This window comes from Tenebrio molitor, chromosome 3, assembly GCF_963966145.1.
Source record: "Tenebrio molitor chromosome 3, icTenMoli1.1, whole genome shotgun sequence".
NCBI lineage: Eukaryota > Metazoa > Arthropoda > Insecta > Coleoptera > Tenebrionidae > Tenebrio > Tenebrio molitor.
In genome coordinates this window covers 25,165,693-25,186,916 of record NC_091048.1, presented here as the reverse complement: position 1 = coordinate 25,186,916, position 21,224 = coordinate 25,165,693, and the positions used below count along the sequence as shown (strand labels likewise).

At 38.4% G+C, this 21,224-nt stretch overlaps 2 protein-coding genes across 4 annotated transcripts; one reads left to right on the top strand and one right to left on the bottom strand.

The window, feature by feature from the left end:
- Window positions 1-1,641: 1,641 nt before the first annotated feature.
- Keap1 (kelch like ECH associated protein 1) lies at window positions 1,642-18,542 on the bottom strand. 3 transcript variants are annotated; one of them, XM_069040954.1, is made up of 8 exons: window positions 18,379-18,542; window positions 3,997-4,123; window positions 3,669-3,947; window positions 3,168-3,596; window positions 2,925-3,116; window positions 2,665-2,876; window positions 2,231-2,613; window positions 1,642-2,178 (listed from the first exon to the last, which is right to left on the bottom strand). In XM_069040954.1, exons 2-8 carry the CDS (start codon window positions 4,114-4,116, stop codon window positions 1,973-1,975), a joined length of 1,821 nt encoding a protein of 606 aa, XP_068897055.1. In that variant the 5' UTR covers window positions 4,117-4,123; window positions 18,379-18,542; the 3' UTR covers window positions 1,642-1,972. The 3 variants fall into 3 exon arrangements, with proteins under 3 accessions (XP_068897055.1, XP_068897056.1, XP_068897054.1); XM_069040955.1 differs by lacking the exon at window positions 18,379-18,542 and adding an exon at window positions 10,431-10,618; XM_069040953.1 differs by lacking the exon at window positions 18,379-18,542 and adding an exon at window positions 4,714-5,396.
- A 260-nt stretch (window positions 18,543-18,802) lies between these two features.
- LOC138125569 (deoxynucleotidyltransferase terminal-interacting protein 1) lies at window positions 18,803-20,738 on the top strand. The gene is made up of 4 exons (XM_069040956.1): window positions 18,803-19,189; window positions 19,242-19,448; window positions 19,504-19,707; window positions 19,758-20,738. Exons 1-4 carry the CDS (start codon window positions 19,133-19,135, stop codon window positions 20,616-20,618), a joined length of 1,329 nt encoding a protein of 442 aa, XP_068897057.1. The 5' UTR covers window positions 18,803-19,132; the 3' UTR covers window positions 20,619-20,738.
- The last annotated feature ends 486 nt before the right edge of the window (window positions 20,739-21,224 follow it).

The following is a 21,224-nucleotide window of genomic DNA, read 5'->3' as shown; positions in this document are numbered from 1 at the left end:
GATTTATTGTAACAACATTTGAGAGACAATTTGAAATTTAATTTTCAATGAAATGATGACATTGCTTCATCAATACCAACCCAATTCCATTACAATAAAAGTCACTGGATAATTATTTTATACTTTTTAAAATTAAATTAATGAAGCTCAAATAGGTAGAAAAAATAGCATGTTACACTCGTTTCACAAGACATGTTGTCGAACTCGTTCCTTTAGAGCACTCCTCGCTGTGAATGTAGAGATTATTATTTGCCAACGCAAATAACCACAGGAGCGATAAAAAAAGAACATTGGTGCCATAATGCACATTAATTTTATTTCAGAAGTCGTGAAATTTTTACATAATTTAAATGAAAACAAGTAATGCAAACCAAAGTTAGGCAACACACATTGCTCGTTTATCGAAGGAAAACCATCAATTACTATTTAATTCAAAAGGTACACAATTTAGAGTAGGTAATCAAGTAACATGAAGAAAAAAATTCTTTTGCTTTCGGCCTTTCGTTAACGCGCAAGAGCTTTTGGAAGTTACAACTAAATTACCTGTAAAACTAAAATATCCTGTTATCGATGTGGGAACATAATTGTATGTGTCAACTCTCAACAGATATCCAAAAATTCCTTTCACGAATACGTTCAAAATCCGTTTCTTCGTCAGTGTTTTATAAATATGATGAAATTTAGTGTGGGGGAGCAGTTTTGAAACACGGCAACATTGCTAACATATCATAGCAACGAAAAAAATACCTTTGCAAAATAAATGTCAATTAAATTGTGACAGTTTTCAAAATGAGTTTTACCGCAGATGAATATTGTACCTAATATGTATTTATCTCTTGGTGTCGCAAAAAATAACGTGGCATTTAGCTGCAAAGACATACACTATACACTATGCGTTTTGCTAACGGAAGACATTCCAGTGTGAATGTTATTACGCGTTTGGACCAACAATTGAGAGAAAAAAAAATGTACCTAACCATGACAATTACATACGGTAGTTTTTAGTTAACTATTGCGTTGGTGCCATTTTCATTTTCACTTTCTCGGAGTTTTTTCTTTAACTGAAAGCTGCAGAACAATTTTTGTTGTAAAATCGGGGTTTATGTTATGCTATGCTACTAAAACGCCTGTCCGTCCTTTTTGACACACCCGATATATTAACAAACTGAGATCTTTGGTTGATATTTATTATAATTGAACAAATATTGTAATACGAAATATTTGCTGGATTCGTTTTGTTGCTGTTATGTACCTATGAGGAAATGCAACCAAATTTACCTACCTACGTCAAATTATATTTCACTGCTGTTTTCGTATTATTTTGCCAAACATTTACTTAGTTGCGATTTCAGAAAAAAGTATGTACTTTATTTTACGTTGTAAAAAACGCTCACTGTAAAAGCATAATATCGATTATAAAGCAACAATTTTTTTAATAGCAGTAATTTTAAAAAAGATTCAAAAAGACAATTCTATTTCATTCACATAAAATCTACAATTTAGTTTTATAAAACACACCAATGTGCTGTTATCGTCTGTAGTTCGTCCTTTAGCCATTGGCGCTGAGCGACGTCTGCATTGTCATTTTATATTTGTCGTGCTACGTTTCGTGAAGTTTATTGTTTGAAATAAAAAACACACTAAGGCAACGGGAATGTTTTATTTCCAACATTTATAAATACTGTCTCAATGTATTTTTCAAAGAATATAGTTTAAAATCGGTTTAAAAGTATCTACAAAATCATATGAAAAAATCACTCATGCATGTACTTCACTTACATAAATAAATTATTAAATACCGTCATTTTTACTGTACTTTTACAAAATGAAAAAAATCCATCCACTCTTCCAGCAGACATTATCACATATATTGAGATAACAACTGAACTGATGCAGAAATGCACATTAAAATATTTTCAGTCAAGTCAGGACTAATAATAATCTCACATATCGTCATACGTCAATTGCTAATTTACTTGATCGCGGAAGATGACGTCGAGCACGAACTGTTACTGAACTGCGACAAAATCCTGCACTTCTGCGTACACGGCGGCTGATAACAAACCGCACTCGTGTGACCTGACCGCCCCGAAGTGAGCGGTTCCCCGTCCTCCCATACGTCCCTCAACGGGTCGTAGATCTCCACGTTGGCTAAGAAATCCTGTCCGTTGTAGCCACCTGAAACCGACTCATTTAACCCCACGTTCTCTCCACCCCCAGCCGGACGAACCCATCGCGTAGATCTTGCAGTCGAGAACCGTCACGCTGAGCGCACTCCTCGCGATCTTCATGCTCGCCACGTACTCCCACACGTCTTTCTCCGTGTCGTACCTCTCCACCGTGTTCAACTGTTTGGAGCCGTCGTACCCTCCCACCACGTAGATGTACTGGTTGATCGCCGCCACCCCCGCGCCGCTCCGTTGGGTGTGCATCGGGGCTATCATCGCCCAGGCGTTGTTCTCGGGGTGGTAGCACTCGGCGCTGTTGTGTCTCTGCACGCCGTCGTAGCCGCCGATCGCGTAGAGGAGGCGGTTGACTACTGCCACCCCCACGGCCAGCCGCTTGAAGTGCATCGCTTTGATGGTCGTCCATCGGTCCAGATCGGGGTCGTAACTGCAAAAAATCCATTCGGACAACTCTTCACATGGATCGGACAAAACGTACCATTCTACGCTGTTGTGGTACTTGGAACCTTCGCTACCCCCGACTGCGTACAGTAAACCGTCCATTACTGCCACCCCCACTCGGTTTCTTGGTACGGACATGGGACTACAAGGTCGCCATTGGTCTTTGACAGGGTTGTACTTGTCGACCCAGTCCGAATCGTAACTGTTACCGGGGGCGTTGTTTCGTCCCCCCACTGCATAGAAAGTCCCCTAGAAGAATAAGTTTTACACCAGTGGGTCGCAGCTATCTGTTGGTACTTTTAGAAAAGCTCCTCCTAGTCCAGATCTTGGTACTGTCAGACTGTCCAGCTTGTGCCACGTCTTGTCGTCGATATTGTAACCTTCTAAGACGTCGAGAGATTGTCTGTAGTACCCACCCGCGATGTATATCACTCTCGGTATATTCGGCGTCCTTTCTTTGACAACGGTACGTATGTGTAATGTCAGATCCTGGAAGCAAACCCTTGACAATTTGTACTGTCGGGTGAAGAATCGTCACACCTTAAATATTCTAGCTAAGTATTCCCTGCAGGCCGGCGCCTTCTTGATGACCTCGCAGTTGGTCATCTGATCGTTGAGGAACTTGGGTGGCAGAAACTGGCACCTGACCGCGCTCAATATGTGCTCCATCTTCTTGTGTCTGTTCTCCTCGTCGTGCCTGACCCACTTGAGCACCGCGTTGTAGACCTCCTTCTCGTCTTGGACGTTCAGTTCGTCTTTCTTGATCAACGTGATCAACTGGAGTGCGTTCAGTTGAAGAAACTCTTCTTCTTGGCAGATCTGACAGAAGTGGCGTTCAATGTACTGGTTGGCCTTCTTGCACAGCTCGATGCAGCCGTGCTGCTCGGCGAAGCTGGCGATGCCGATCGCGTTGCTAGGGTCTAATTGTCTTTCTAAAAAATCACAGCAGGCTTGTATTACGTTCGTCACCTGAAACGACACCAATTGAACTTCGCCCCCTGTGTTATCTCGTTTCCGAGACTAGACTAAAAAGCGCCTCACTTGTAGCATTGTCGCGGCGGGTAACAATTGGCACACGGTGTTCTCCGTCACTCTGATCCTTCCTGTGTACATGAAGTGGATCAGTCTGGCCATGGCGGTGGCGGAGACTCCTTGCAGAGGGATCCGCGTCATCTCGCACTCCTTCAAACCGCCGGTGAACATCGCTTTGAAATAGGGACTGGCGGCGGCGAGGACCACTCGGTGGGCGTAGAACACTTCGTGGCCGACTTCCAGAGTGATATCGGTCAGCATTTGATGACCCCGCATCATGTCCATGGCCTGAAAGCGGATAAACTCGACTCTTGCTCCTCTCACCTCAACCAACTACCTTCATCGCTTCCTTGATGTAGTCCAACATCATGAAGCTCATGTCGCCCAGGTCGGACACGTGGACGCCATTTTGGCGCGAGTGCGACTTGCTGCAGTAGCTGTCCTCGTCCCCGTCCATTCTATAGCTGCGAACAGAGAACACCAGTTGACGACGATCGAAAACATCCAATGCCGAACGTTTCGGGCCAACATCCGATCTACCTATCTTATCAGTCGAATTAGGTTACAGTTTCGCCAACGTTGACCCAAAACTTACAAAACTATTTGCTCAAAATCAAAATTCTCTCAATTCAAAAAACAGCGGAACCAAGCAAAGCTGTACCATGACGCGACGGTCCAAGGTTCAAAAAAGAAAAAGCGAGTACCACAAAGTACTCACTTGACTTAGGCATACAATTGTTGTCATCCCATTGTTGCATGATGACTGCAACTTAAGTAATCTATGTACACCTACAAAGTGGTACAAGGTTCAAAAGAATCTCTTGGATTTTTTGCTCCAACTGGAGTGTTTGTTTTGAGTTCGAGGAGAAATGCCCCAAGGACTTTACCAGAAGGAAAAAATGTACTTGATGGGTTGACAACTTTGTTGTGTTGAGAGTAGGAAAGCAGGGCCTCACCAACAGTGTTAAAAAGCCGGTCAACATATTAGAGCATGTGTAATTGCGCGGGAAGCCTTGAAACCAGCATCGAATATGAAAATGACTTGCAGTCTTACTCTAAATCGGCGGGCCAACAGTCGTCGTCCATCGAAATCATATTTCTAATACACTACACTAATATCACAGCTGAACGTAAGTAAGTAAGTCTTCGGTGTACCACCGCTAGCCCGCAACTGAACCGGGCGGATAACAAACCTAATCAAAAATTTTTATCTATTGAACATATCAAGAAACTCGTTTTGATATTTTCTGATTTGCGATCGCGAGCGACATGATGACTTTTAAAAGGCGACCGGCACGCTATTAGCGTAGGTCAAGAAAGAAAATGCGACAACCTCGGTGGGAGTCTTCGCGCCTCCGGACAAAGGTGGTAGTTGTTTGGCTTGGTACGCAATAATCGGGACCGCTGTGTTTGAAGTTGTAAAAATGACTGATAACACGAAAAAAATGATAAAATAGTCACGTCAGAATGACTGGAACAAATGGACGGTGCTAATAACCTGGCGCGAGGATTTTTTGGCAAAACTCGCAAAATGTGTACTTCCGGTGGGGGTCAAAACAAAAATAGAGCGTCACGGAAGGTTCGATTGCTGCGTGGATGCTCATGGTGATGATAAGGGATCATACGATTTCGATTGGTTTTTCTGAGAAGATCGTTTGTGACAGTGAAAAGCACGGCGTTTCCGCGAATTGATAACGAAGGTGGATTTTATTCATTGGGAAGCGTTTGATATGGAAAACCCGCAAACAAGCTGTACTGCGGTCGAATAAAAAAAAAAGCGTTGGTCTTCTTCCCGTTACAGAGAATTATAAAATATATTATTATAATTATTACTGTCGTGAGTAGTGCGTTGGGTTATCCCAAATTGCAGAAAATTATCATAAATGTGGAAAATCGAAAGAATTTTATAAATAAACAAGAAACTAAAGACTGTGATTAAAAGTTTTAACGAATCTGAGAGCGGAACAAAAAAATCTATTTATGGTATAGAAAATTTCCAAATCTTTTAATATGTTAATACAGTACCATTACTTGCATCTCTTTGGGTAAATAGTAAATACTCCACTGATAAAATTATCTTGTGTAAGGAATAGATGTCATGATTTGTTGATTTTTATCTTGTACTATTTTCAAACAAAGGAAAATGTGCTCGACGTATCAGTGTATTGCGTAGAGAGGTGTGATGAGAGTGGCGCACACTTGAGTAATTTAAAAACTTCTTATAAAGAAAAACGCATTATTGTAGATTAATTCGCAAATGATTGCGTTAACAGTGTGCGATACAAAATGTGGTCGTAATAGTCATTGTAGGACTCGATAAAGCGAAGACATTAAAAATGTTCAAAGCTAGGACTATACCGCATAGCTCTCTTTGGTTTTGCAGAGGTTCGTCGAATGGCTTAAAAAAGTTGAGAACTTTTATACTTTGCAACACGTACGCCCATTAGTTTCAAAAAAAAAACAAGATTTTTTTTATTTATTCAATGTGTTTTTACTCGACAATTTTCAAATCGCTTACATTCAGAATTCTACCAAATTAATTCAGGAGAATAGTTATTTGTACAACTAGTTATAAAAGTCATATTTTTTTCACGAATTCGCAGATTGATTAACGAGGGCGTAGCCCGAGTTAATCAAGCAAACAAGTGAAAAAAAGAGACTTTCATAACGTGTTGTACACACTATTTTTTTGCATATCGATGTAAGTTGAGAAATTTGGTCTAAAGGATTATGAAAAATTACAACAAAAAAATAGGTATCTTTGACAATCATCTCCAAGGAGATGGAATAAAATGTTGCAAAAAGTATTACTTTCACTACGATTTTTCGTGTAAAAAAGTGCTACTTTCACTACGATTTTGCGTGTAAAAAAGTGCCGCTTTGATTGGGATATGCAAAAAACAGTTTTTATTTTATTTCTTTCTATGTATGTATACAGAGTGTCCCAAAAGTACCGCCTTTCCTTGAAGGTCCGTCATCTAGAAGTGTTATGGAGTACTGAAAAATAGTTTAAAAAATGCAGTATGTACTATCGGCGCCATCGAAATGTGAACGCCAAATTTTCCTAGTGTGTGTTGAAGCATCAATCATAGGCGTGCGTTAATGTGACAGATTTGTGACAATTTTCACAAACATAATTAGTCAACAGATTTAATTTATTTTTAAACAATATACCTGCCACGACACTTGACCGATATGGGAAAAACGAGGGCTGTTGCCAAACTCGATGAAAATTGTAAAAATTGTAATAGAAAGTTATAGGTAATAGAAATCTTTTCTTAACTTCCATACATATAGTACGCCAGTGAACAAAGTTTTATTTAATGTAGAACAAAACAGAAGACGTTTCTATGGCACCAGAAATTCGTTCACATTTCGTTGGCGCCGATAGTACTTCTACGGTGACTCCTGAAATGCTGGAGCGCGTTCACGGCAACATTGTTAAAAGACCCAACGCATGTTTAGACGCAAATTGGCAAAATTTTGAACATTTATTTTGATAAAATAATTTTTGTTGAAGTGTTGTATTATTGTGTTACCTCTCAAGCTCATCAAAATGGTTGCCTAGGTATTCAATAAACTAATGCTACTACGTATTTCTAGGTAGAGGTCACTCTCAGGTTACAGTGTTGCCTTTTTTATATTTTAAAATTGCATATATTTCCTAAATGAAGAGTCAGTTTTTTTTTAAATATTTTCGCAGCACTCTACCACATCCGTAAATGACGTACCTTCAAGGAAAGGCGGTACTTTTGGGACACCTGTAATCCTGTATACATTTATATTGAAAATAGAATCCCTAACAATTTTTTTCTCCTTTGGCTTGATAATGGATGTACAGTAGAACTCCGATTATCCGAACTCCAGCTATTCGAATTTCCAATTATCCGAATCGGTTTTAGGGGGACAAAAAATAAATACACATGTACAGTCGATTGCAAAAAAATCGAGTACATCATAAAAATCAAGAACACTAATTTTCCTATTTTTAACACATGTTTTAACATTTGTTTCTGACATTACTATATTACAGTAAAATGAGCTTTTTTCCTAAGAAATTACCTTTTTTCGTGAATTCTCCAATTATCCGAATATTTGATTATCCGAACAGGGTCCGGCCCCAATTGATTCGGATAATTGCAGTTCTACTGTATTGTGACATCGAAAACAGTTTTATAATGAATGCTCTGGTGGAAATATCTTTGGTAAAAATTTGATTCATGTGTCAAATTACCAAACGTCATCAAACTAATAAAACCTAACCTGACCTGCCTTGAATATTTATTTGATTTGAAAAACGAAAACAATTCACATAACAAAGCTTTCTCGAAGGAATGAAATTTGCCAAAAAACTTACTAGAACTAAGGTGTTTTTTTGAAATAAAATTTTGTTAAATAAATGACGCAAAGTAGTAAAAATGGCATTTTATACTAGTTTAATAATATAATAATTGTTGATCTATTGTCGATTTTATTAAAAAAATAAATAATAGGTATTTACGATACACGCGGGATATAGACATTATTAACGCACGTACGCCTACGGCCTCGTGGGGTACCACATAGTGCGTAAATATCATACAAAGTTTTATCTGTCACCGCTAAAATTGTCTTAAAATAGCCACACTTTGATAGAATAATAAATTAATCAAGGTGACGATAGGATCTAATATTTTTCAAGATGGAAACGCTTAGTGGTCTATACTCGCGTCATAGTTACCAAATAACAACAAACAGGAATTTTAAATTTTTCAGAGGTGGAACTATTGTTTTGTTGTGTAATTTGCTTGTTGTTGCCTTGAATTTGCGAGTTGTTACTTTCATTACCGCACTCATTGGGATAAGGAGACTATTACAGTTCTAAAATGAGTGCGATAAGTTATAACTTAACCCACGGTGATAGATGAAAAAATATTTGGTTTGTCTTTCATTGACTTTTCTCATTTAGGATAAAATATTCCAAAGGATTCAAATTGAAACTTCTCTTCCCGTTTTTGATAAGATTTTTATTTCTTTTTGAATTCTAGTACCTACGTAATTCATTCATAGAATCTTTTCTTGTAAATTAAACTACATATTACTCAAAGCAAAGTTAAATTGTCACTTTTGTTTATTTAAATGCTTGTCAAAAGGCCCAAACTACCGTTTTTTAAATTTCTCCAAATTTGTTTATGAATTCTGAACAAGAAGAGTGTAAGAAACTCTATAAGGCAGTCTTATTTCAAATGTGTAAAAAAATATGTATTTAATTTCTCTCGATTACTTTTCTTATTTGGTCGATATACAGGGTGAAATCGAAATACGTCAGAATATTAAAACCCTAGGATCTTTAGGCCATTTGTGAAAATCACGTGCATTCAGTTTTGCGCTATACTTTCACATGAGGACAGAAATGCCGTGTACAGTTTTAAGCACGAAAGTTCAGTACGCCACTGATATTACGTCAATAATCAAAAGTATCCCGGAAAATCACTACATTTTAAATTAGAATGTTGTTAAAAAGTCCTTTAAGACAGTCGTCGTAATTTTTGAAAAAAATGTAATTTTTACGAAATCCTACACCGTCAAAATAAGACGTTATCATTCGACAAAATGGAGGCAGTCGAAAAATTCATTGTCTCTTTGTTAAGACATTCTAAACAAATAAATATCAAAAGTAGTTATCAAAATTAATTTCCATATCATAACTTGGACTCACTAGAAAATCTCGACGCAAGTGACGCTTATTAGGATTAAAAATAAATCTTAAATTAATTTGTTGTTTGTTTAATAATCACACAGATGATAAACTGACGCTAAGTGGAATGTCTGAAAATTTTTGAAAAACCATCCGATCGGGGTCAACAAGAAATTTTGCAAAGCACGCAAAACCAACGTCTCAGCTTGCTAATTATTATCAGACTGACTCCATTGCAGCAATTAACCCAAATTTTTTCGCTTAATTGTTATTAACATGTTTACTTGAATTTACACCCAGAGCCCGTCATAACACGGAAAAAAACTACATTACAAAGGCGTTTCAAGAATGTCTCGTTACGATAAAATTAATCTAACTCTAGAAGAAGTAAATGCGCATTTTTCTTATCCGTTTATGCTTCAACTAACAGATATGAAACTTTGGAATGAAATATTTCACGAATCGGTGGTGCATTCCGCGCAGTATCAAACATTCAATTAATCTCGCTCAGAAATTCTTCCAATTCTTTCGGAAAGTTCAAGTTCAGATTGTTTCTTTCGCAGGACATGACGGCAACTTGTTTTTCGCGGATCTTCCAGTGAATTGAGCTTGGTGGAAGAAAACAATCCTCCACATTCGTACTTTTGCAAAAAGTGCAAATCACTTTTCAGAAACTGAATAAGCCGAAAATTTGCTGAGTCAAAGAATGCGGTTCTTCCACAATAAAAAAATAATCTGATTCGGATGATGAAACTCCGAAGATATTTACATCACACAATAAATTAGTTTGTTGCAAACTCTACGCGACATTTCCTGCACAGGTGCTGATGAATTTCACGCACTTTTGGCTGACTTGAAGAAATGCGAAATTGGGTTAAGTAAATAATCCCTGAGCGTTATCAGTGACAGCTTTTAAGGATCGATCGATCAACGTGATCGTTTGTTTAGTGACAAAGCTGGAATGAGAATGAGACCCGAACCGAACCTCAGCAACCACCAATTAATTAGTCCACTTCTTGGTGTTGCCGCGCTTCAAAAGGAAAAAAATCCGCCGGGTGCTTATAATAACTAATTTATATTGTTTGTAAACATACCCAGTAATCTGAATGAGGCACTACAAAAGTACTGCACACCTTTCAGAGATGATATGGTGATATTTTCCATTCTTGTTTGATAAATTTTAATAGCGTGGTATCAGCGTGACTCGACAATAAATGTAATTTTTGTTGTAACCTTCGCGCCGACTTGAAACGCTCTGACGTGCATGCTTGTACGAATAAATGGAAGTAAAATGGGTGAACGATCACAAAAACACAATCGACTGATCGAAACATGGGGAAAAATCGAGATTGACAACGCCGATAGTAATGTAGTCAAGTGGTGCAGCAAGAGGAGCACGTGGAAAAGTACCTGGGGGAAATGAGATTACGTGGATCCAGCGTTATCATCACCGAAATGTGCCAATTTATTCATGAAAAAGCAAAATACACATCCGATTGATTTACGACGTATCGATTGATTTTCTGTCGACCGGTGGTACCGAGCAACAGTATGTTTTTGGAGGTCTCTCGTACAACGAGGTACTACCAATTAGCAATAGTGCTACTTCAAACTAGAATTTTAAATGTACTGTCTTCTCTCTCTGTTCATCAACTACAACCGCATAAACAAATAAGAAAGTGCAACACACTCTGATCCTGTTATAATGCAGTGTCATCGTGGTCAGAGGAACGAGTTTGTCGCAATGAATTCAGACAAAAATCAATACTTTTGTAAAATTTGGAAATTAGTTGTGTTACAGATGTTGAAAAATGGATTAATTAGACATAAGTTCCTTTTTTTGTTTTGTTAGGACCGTGGTAGTTTTCACTTATGCGAAACGAGGGCAAATGCCCATTAGTCACACTTGTCGACAGATCTAAGACAGCCCTCTGCGTTTCCCATGGGTGTTAGAAACAGTTGACATGTGTTGCTTTATGGTTAGTGTCTAAATTTGCTGGGACTGATATGACCGTTGTGGTCTTGTGCGGGTGCATGTGGTTTGTGCATTTGGTGTGGGCGTTGGGTGAGTGAGGTGATAGATGGATGCTAGATGTAAGAAAGGGGATGTATAAATGCGATTTTAGTTAGTTTTTAGACACTCTTGTTTTGACCTAAGATCTGGTAACTTGTACTGATTTGCAAGAGTCCTTAATATAGTGAATTATTAAGAGGTCTGAGTTTGTTTTTTGAATCCTGACAAATTGAGTGTTGATTATAACAATTAATTTTTATTATCAGAAGTGGGATACTCAGGTATGTGTGATTCTGCCTGAGTGAACTCTGAGGTATAGTGAAGTCTGTAGGGTCGTGTGAAGTGATTTCGCGATCTGAGTGGTGCGTATACGATTACAGTGGGGTAATCGGCACAGTTTAATTGTGGTGGTTGTGTGAAGTGATTTCACAACCATATTTTCTTGTGTGGGGTCGCGTGAAGTGATTTCGCGTCCCGAGTTGTGAGCGAAGTAGTTTGTTACTGAGTCGGGTAAGTCGAGTGCGAGTTGTGCGTACGAATTTTCGAATCGTCATGTCGAGAAGATATCACGAGTCCGATAGTGATGATGATCAGCCCCTTATTCAGCGGATGGAACGACTAGATTCTCCGAATGGAGAACCTGAACATCGTGCCGCAGGACAAGGTGTTGCAGGAATAGAGATTGGAGCAATGCTGAACACGATGAATCAGCTGATGCAACAAAATGCTCAAATGTTGCAAATTATAACGAACAGAAGTGAGAGTAATTCCAGAAGAGACAGCAGTGAAGAAACGAGGGTACGGCATACTCAATATCAAATCATGCCGGATTTGACAAAGTCTATTGGGTACTATAAAGGAGAAGCCGAGATCGAAGACGGTACGGGATGGCTAGATCAAATTATCTCCATGGCGGAGTTACATTTGTGGCCAGAGGAGTTTAGGCTGGAAACAGCAAGAAGTCACCTGGTGGGTGCAGCTAAAAATTGGTATGTTGCTCATCGCGGAGACATTAAGACTTGGGACGACTTTGTGACCAAGTTCAGTAAGACTTTCGGTGTAAGTGCGAGTTTAACGGACTGTTGGCGCGCAATGGAAAAACGGCAGCAGAAAAATGGCGAGTCAGTGAGTGCGTACTTCCATGAAAAGTACAAGTTGTGCAAAAAGTTAAATTTGTCATTTTCTGAAACGAAAGAGCAAATTATTACGGGACTGGCTAATAGAAATATTGTGCAAGGACTTTTTGCGAAGTTTCATGTGGATAGTGATGATTTGTTGCATGACATTATGGATTTTGAAAGACTATGTAGTGCCGGTGACCGAGACAGACGTGATCGCGAGCGTGAACGTGGTGTGCAAAATCGATCCGAAAATCCCGGGAACCCAAAGCATGAGACGAACCCGTCGCCATCGCCGTCGTCTCAACTCCAGTCGACAAAGATATGTTTTCGTTGCAAAGAAGTGGGCCACTTTGCAAATTCGTGTCCGTCAAGACCACAGATTACGTGTTTTACGTGTAACCAGCCGGGGCATAAATCACCAGAGTGTCCCCAAAGAAGGCAACCACTTGTGATACAGCATGTGTATAGCACCAATGACACCAGTGACACCAACTTGAAATATTACAAAGATGCTGTTGTCAATGGTGAAGTCGTGAAGAGTTACCTTGATCTTGGCAGTACGGTGTGTGTCATGAGGGACGACTTGGTGCCAAAACTTAATTTGATGTGCGATTGGTCCGATAAGCGTCAAATAGTCGGGTACGGTGGTGCGGTCACTACGACCCTAGGTACAACTAATGTGCATCTCGAGATAGATGGGGTTGGTGCTGACGTTAATTTTTATGTGGTACCTAGGGAGACGCAAAAGATCCCTTTACTTGTTGGTCATCCGTTCACCGAACAGCCGCACATAAGGATAATTAAAACGAAAGATGAAATCAGAGTAGAAAAGGACACAACAGAGACCGTGAACTCTACTCCAGAGAAGGTGGTTTTATGGGCCAAGGACGCTTCGGTAATCCCTGAGAATTTTTTAGGCCATGTGATCCTACGAACAAATAAGATCAACACCGACCCATGTGGAGAAGGCGGGGTGCGTCAAATTGTTAGTCTGGACTGTGGTCTGGTTTCGAGGTGTGTTGTGAAGGCCGATGAAATTGGTGAAGCCGTACTTTCGGAGTTAAATATAAGTGGAAGAGACGTAAGTGTGAAGGAAGATAGCAAAATGGCACGTGGCGAGACTTGTGTCGACGGTACTTTAGGCAGAAAAGTGAATACGGTTCCGGTCATCGTTAGTGAAGTGGACACTGAGGTAATCGAGGAAGAAGCTACTCCGGTTATCGAAACTATTGACGAGTGCCAGGATTTAGTGCCTCGTAATCTGAAACAGATCGGGTGCGCGAATTTGACTGAAATGGACATCAGATTAAATGACGATAAACCAGTGCTCTATCGTCCGTACCGGATGTCATTTAATAAATGTGAACAAGTGAAGGACAATGTTCAGGAACTCATCGCCACGGACATTATGGAATCGACCCATGGTTGTCGGGTTCATCGCGAAGAGAAAGAGGTTCTCATTCGACGGGTGGTACCGCCTCAAGTTCCTGGTCAAGTACGACAAGCGAAGACTTCGATTGAGCGGCATCAAAGACGGAATCGGCGACGTCCCCGTCGTCCTAGACGGCAACAACGTAGACCAGGTCGAAGACAGCATGATGCTCTCTCTGGGGAAGGGCCAGTGGCGCAACAAAGTGTTCGGTCTTATAAAACAATCTGTGTTGTGGATCGTGTTTAAGATTGTAAACTGTTTGTAGAGTATAATTATTTAGGGTAGGTTTGTTATATGAGAGTTCTTTCTTTTAGTCATGTTTTAAGTTAGGTAAGTTGTTGTGTTACCGATCTAGGATAATTACATAATTCATAGAGTCGTTGATATTGGGTGTTAGATTTAGATAATAACTTGTATTTGGTATAGAATATTGAATGTACTATGTCTATTGCGTGTGTGTTGTGTAGTGTGGATGGTCCTTTGTTCTCGAGGACGAGAACTGGTCAGGAAAGGCCGAATGTTACAGATGTTGAAAAATGGATTAATTAGACATAAGTTCCTTTTTTTGTTTTGTTAGGACCGTGGTAGTTTTCACTTATGCGAAACGAGGGCAAATGCCCATTAGTCACACTTGTCGACAGATCTAAGACAGCCCTCTGCGTTTCCCATGGGTGTTAGAAACAGTTGACATGTGTTGCTTTATGGTTAGTGTCTAAATTTGCTGGGACTGATATGACCGTTGTGGTCTTGTGCGGGTGCATGTGGTTTGTGCATTTGGTGTGGGCGTTGGGTGAGTGAGGTGATAGATGGATGCTAGATGTAAGAAAGGGGATGTATAAATGCGATTTTAGTTAGTTTTTAGACACTCTTGTTTTGACCTAAGATCTGGTAACTTGTACTGATTTGCAAGAGTCCTTAATATAGTGAATTATTAAGAGGTCTGAGTTTGTTTTTTGAATCCTGACAAATTGAGTGTTGATTATAACAGTTGTGTGCACAGGAGAAAGAGAAGAGACATTTTTTGAGCGTTGTCTAAATTAATTTATGCGAGGATTAACAACTTCCACTCAAATTAGGAAATTTTCCATTCGGTAAAAAAATTAATTATTTATTTACACACCGTACACACATATAAGATAATCAGCAATAACACTAAACTAAAACAAACAGGACAGGACTGGCCGCGAGAGATACCGGATTTTATTGAAGTGGAATCGTTTTTGACGGTGTTTGACATTTTACAGACGAAGGAAATTTATTTCTGAAAAATCAAAATATGCGACCGGTCAAGAAGCAGGACTAAGTGAAAACAAAAATATCTGATTTATCATTTGAAAACGTGTTAAAAAATATGTAGTATTTTTTATTTTTATTTCTGTAATCATAATCAATAATGGAAAAAAAACTTGGATTTCATTGATTGTACTGAAAAGTTCCTGGGATCAAGATTTCAATCATAACATTTTTGTTTTATTTATGATGCCTGAAAATTACCACCAAATCAATTCGATAGAAGCAATTTGTACTACATACAATGAGCCATTAAAATGAAAAATAATAATCTCACTCTTTGTTATGAAAAATAAACATGTTTCACTTGAAGGAAGTAACGAGTGTTCAAATAAATTTGTGGTCAAGTAGGTAGTACCTAGTTTTCTTTCTCTTTTCCAAACGTTGATCGTCTTTTTATTTGACAAATCCCTCATTCTCATAACCTCATTTTCATCATTCCTTCACTGGTTGTGATAAATGAGAAATTGGAGTTTTCGGTTCATTTTACTCGTACATACATATGTGTACATATTATTTCCACTACTCTTTCAACAGTTTTAATTCATATTAATTGCCGCCCATCTCAACTCCTTCATTTTATACATTATGTTGCACGAAATATTTGACAGCTGATGAAGCCACGCCATCGGGAAACAAAAGCATGGACCAGACCACGTGACCACACATTTTTTTGAACACACGTTACCTGCCATAAAGCATTAAGAAACCATTATTATGAAACCTATACCTTCATTATCAAAAACAAATCACCGATTTTCAAAATTTGTTTCACAAATTTGTCAGAAAAAAAAAAACTTGTGGATATATTTTTGTAAATCTTAAGTGAAACTAAGTTTCTTGTTCCCATTTGGTTTTCTTAGATTCGTTCTTGGACAAAGGACTGCTTGCCCTTTAGATCATTATAAGACTCTTTTGAAAACATATTTTTATTTGTTTCAGGATGACAATGGTTTATTTGTTTGTACTAAACTTCCTCTTGATTACATTTCACAACTCTTGACGCAGCAGATATTCATTTAAGATTAAAGCCATATCGAAAAAAATCATTCGAATAATATTATTTTCATTTGTTATAGATATATTTTTTTTTATTTCTTCCATAACAACTCTTTGTTAACATTTTCCTTTCCTGTCAGTTCTCATTTATTTTTACATCCCCGACTAAAAACAACATCTCCCATTTCAAAATTTTACCACCAACAAAAAAATTATTGCAATATTTTGGATCTACCAAACATGATTTCTCCATTTTATGAACCTTTCCGCTCAACAAAAAAATACGATAGCCAGATAGTAAGCGATGTTTCGAGTTTTATGAATGACTCGCCTCAGATATTTTTATTAACCTTGAATAGACCAATCAGATAAGAGAATGACAAATTTCTGCACCATGAATGAAACCACGGTGGACGTTTTCAAGAAATTTTATTCAGAAGCACGCTAGAAGTGGTCAGGACGGACACTCGACGACTGGTCAGTCTCGTTTTTCGAATAAAAACGACGTTCCACAAAGGTTAACAAGACAATTTGATCCCACTATTTTTGCACCATCTTCAGTAATTCTTATTTTTATACGGAAATTGGAAAAAAGCAGCTTGAACATGTTGCTTTACGAAAATATGTACTTTTTCAACTTCCTTATTGACAAAAACCTTCAGCGAATGTGTCTAAAAAAGTCTACACAGGCTGTGCTAAAGATAAATTTTTATCAGTTCTCATTTGCAGCCTACCCGTTGCCGTGTGCTGCAACATGTTTGTAATACATACATCATTCATTATATGTCAATATCTACTGATAATTTATTGTGACGATAATCTATTAAAGTCAAAACAACAAAGTTAAAGATGACTATGTATGTATAAACATGTTCAATCTTTTGTTCACCAAGATTTCTTCTTATTAATTAGGTTATGCTGTGATAACAATAAAATTCTCCATTCTTGAGGAACTCACAATGTCATCTCTTTTCATGACCAGTGGATCATTCAATTGGAATAAATCGATTTCCACTTTACTCTCTTGATTTGAAACCCAACCAAAAACGTTTTCTTTTGGATTTGCCACGTCAAAGGACATTGAAAAAGATTAAATAATACCTGTGTTGTAATAAAAAATAAATGTTAATCTCATCAGCACAGAATTCATCCTCATACTTTCAACTTGTACTTTGAACCGCGCATTTAATACTTTAATACCGATGATCGTGATACAAGTGCTAACGAGAAAAAATATTTCTCCAATGCGGATATGAGGACCGTCGGTCTAAATCTGGACCAACTGTGTACAAAGTGTAGGTCAGGTGCATATGTTAATGGTTTTAGAAGCCCCCAGTTTTGCAAGACTTGTTCAAGGTGTTCCACCAAATAAGCAAAAAAAAAAAGTTCACTGGTCGCAACTCTCTCTGGCAAACGTTTGAAATTTTGTTTATTGTTGCACGTTTCGGCTCGAAACGAGACACAAAATCCGTTCAGTGGAATGGGGAAATGAGAGTTGCCAAAAATCTGGCAACACAAAGCGGAAGTGAAAGGAGTCTGAATTACCAATGGAACTAAAAATGCCTGTCATCCTTGCAAAATGGGGGACGAAGGAAAATGGGAAATTCCCAAGTCGACAACAAGGAAAAAATTATGATAAGAGCCGTGTTGGTGGATTAATTTAATCCTCCACAATAAAGCAGCGAATCAAATCGGCTTGCTATATGGCTCGCTATTTATCTTTAAAAGTTGCTGACTAACTTATTAGCATAGTGACGTAACGTATAAAACCATATGTAAATTACGGTGTTATTGTATTTAATTTCATAAAAATCTACATAATTACCGCCGGAGATTTCGGTGTCGCACACTATATATTAAAACAATCAAAACCGTTACTTCGAAAATTAACTATAAACAAACCGACAATTTACCGAAAAGCGGAAAGATCAGCTTATCTTTTGTAAAGTCATTTTACAAACGATTACATTCAAAACAAGCTCTTATCTATGCTGTACAATATTTCATACAAATTGAACTTTCACTCCATTTACAAAAATCCAACCAATTAAGATGTCATGTTCTTTTAAAACTGACAAAATACTGTTGCAAATTGCTTAAATAAACTTGCCCAGGGAGTGGAAATTATCAAACAATTTAAAGAGAAACAACCATCTAACCTCAAAATTGTGGGTCATGTAACTCACCTTTGCTTTGGTATATGTACAGTTTGCGATTTGAATTTGGCACTTTGAATACGTTTCTGTTGAATAACACTAAGTACTACTTTCGGCAATGTTTATTATTAAACATTTGACATTTCAATAACCGCACAAAATGACAGTGACATTCTGACATTATTCCAAAGATTACAGTTTGAGAGTTGACGCAGGCAACTGTTACACAATTTATTTCATAACAAACGCCTAAATATAGGCAACCCATTATACCCACGTCTTGATTTTTTTCACTTCTATTCTTGTTATTTATTTAATTGTAGAACCTTCATCTATAAATTGGTTTAACATTAATTGCATTAATCCCAGTTTTTTACTTTTCTCGAATACTAACGAGAAAACTTTCATCCCGTGATTCACAATTTTTCACATACATGTTTACATCCATAGCATTGTGTAAACTCTCCACGAGTTGCCCAATATTTTCTAAAATGTTACGCAAATCGTTAACATTAGCAATAAACACTTTTTGTACATGTTTTTAACAATAACAATTTGACAAAATAACAAATTTTCAATCGGCCATGTTGTAATGCGGTATTGAAAGACTAAAAAACGTTAATATTTGTTAATAAATCTACGATATTTGTATTTTTTAACCGCTTTTTACGCTTTTCATGGTATTTGTCGTAATGAAATATAGAAAAACACAATAGTGGCTTAATTTTGTCGAGCAGACAAGAAAGTGAGGTTATGTCTTTATAGTTCTGCACGAAGCACAACAATGATTCCTCCCATTACGCCAGGTCAAGCCGAAGAAAAACATAACATGGTCAGCTGGGTAAGTGCGAGCACCATATTTGTATAAAAAATAATAATTTTTGTGTTTGTAGAAAAACACATTTAGTATGAGACAAATAAGTCTCATGAATCTCGCCGCCTCGCAGTTGGGGGTGAAAAACGGCAGCAGATCGACAATTCCAAACTGTCGGAGAACGTACAGTATTACAAGTCCAGCCAAATCACTAGATCTGCTAAGAAAGAATTTACAAAGTGCCATTAACAAAGATATCGACAATGTTATCAGAAAGTACTTGGAGGTGCCGGTCCATACCCTGTAGCACCCATAAACACGTTGATTTGCGTTTCTTTTAGAAATTTTTTCAACCTGCCATTAACAATATCAAAATAAATCTGGGTAAAGACAGCGTCAGCGAGGACCACGTGAAAGAAGTGTGCAAGCAGATGTTGGAGGAAGCGAAGTTGATGTATAAGATGTCGCCAGGGTCGCGGGACAGTTCGCCGTATGACTACAGCGACTCGGAGGCGAGCACGACTGACGGGAGATTTGGCCGCACGGTGGGAGTCAGTTAGGGTGTATTATTTTTTAATAAAGTATTGATTTTTAGAGTCCTCTTCACAGAAAAAGAAAAGAGTCAGATACTGATTCTGAGACAAACAGCAAGCGGCACAAGTCGCAGTTTTACTACATGACAGAGTGCGGCAAATACAAGGTGCCGATAAGAAGAGAGGGCTTCAAGTGGAACCCGGATCGCATCAACGAAAACACCTTGTTCATCATGGGCCCGAGGGCGAACAAGGTCTTGGGGTACGGGCAGACGCGGGGGCGCTTGTACGCGCGCCACCCAGACCTGGTGCGCTATTCTGGAGACCAAGAGGACAAAGAGTGGCTCTCTGCGAAGAATCTGATGCCCCCTAGCGGCGGCAAAGCATATCTCATGGTTTTAGAAGACATCAAGGAGTTGACCGAGAGCGACGAGTACAAGAACAATCCCAATTTGCAGTTGCACGAGTTGAAGGGATTTATGGCGCCTCAGTTTCTGGTGAACAAGGTCAAATTGTTTATACAAAATTTCAAGACTGATAAGAAGCCTTTGATGGGTTTGGACCTGTTCGATTTCCGAAGTCAGTCAATAACGCCGCCTAATACCGCTTTGGACTCGGGACCTTCCACCCCCTCGGACACTGTTCAAGTGGAGAGTCAGCCAGGGAGCACCAGCTCCAAACAGTCAGAAAACAATTTTGTCAATATCCCAGAAATGAGTCCCAGTTCGAATCACTCCATCATTTCTAGTCAGAGCCCACTCCAGAATTCGGGTTTGCTCTCGCCCAACATGCTGATGACGCTTGCCAATAACACGGAAGGGGGCGGAGCGGTCATGATCCTCAAAGAGAACACCCAGAACGACAGTTGTCTGTCGAGCATCCTGGCCAGTCATATAAACAGTGATAATTCGCAAGATTTTTAGCCCGAGTTTCCGTGTTAGATTATTTATTTTTGTATTTGCTTCTAATTTATTCTGTTGAGTGCATGTGTATTGTGTAATGTCTTGTTTTACAATAAAAACAAATACAGTTGTCTTTCTTAATTGGACTTGGCATCTGTACGTACAGGTCATTTTTGGCATGTCATCTTTTTTGCGCTTGTCGGTACCGTTCTTAACACCGCAATTACGAAACTATTTTAACGATCCAAAACAAATCAAACGCGGATGTAGGATAAGTCTGAGCAAAGGTTTTTTCAAATAAAATTTTTGGTTTTAAAATTAGCGCCCTTTGTGCTCATTGGTCAATTTCGAATTGTTACCAGAGGGCGCTTTTATTCTTGAAATTTAAAAGAAAGTGGCCGTGATTTCTGAACAAATTTTAGTAGTAAATTATTGCTCCGATCTCATGTAATGATGGTTATTTGTGATTTACGAAATTCCTACTTCGTTCAGGTATGGACTTATTGCACTTTGTGGTGATGGTGGTGATGGTCACTTGTTATTTAGTCAGAAATTTACAAAATGGAGTAAAATCAGTACTATTTACTATTTTAATAAAGTACTAATAATTACTATTTTAATAAAGCT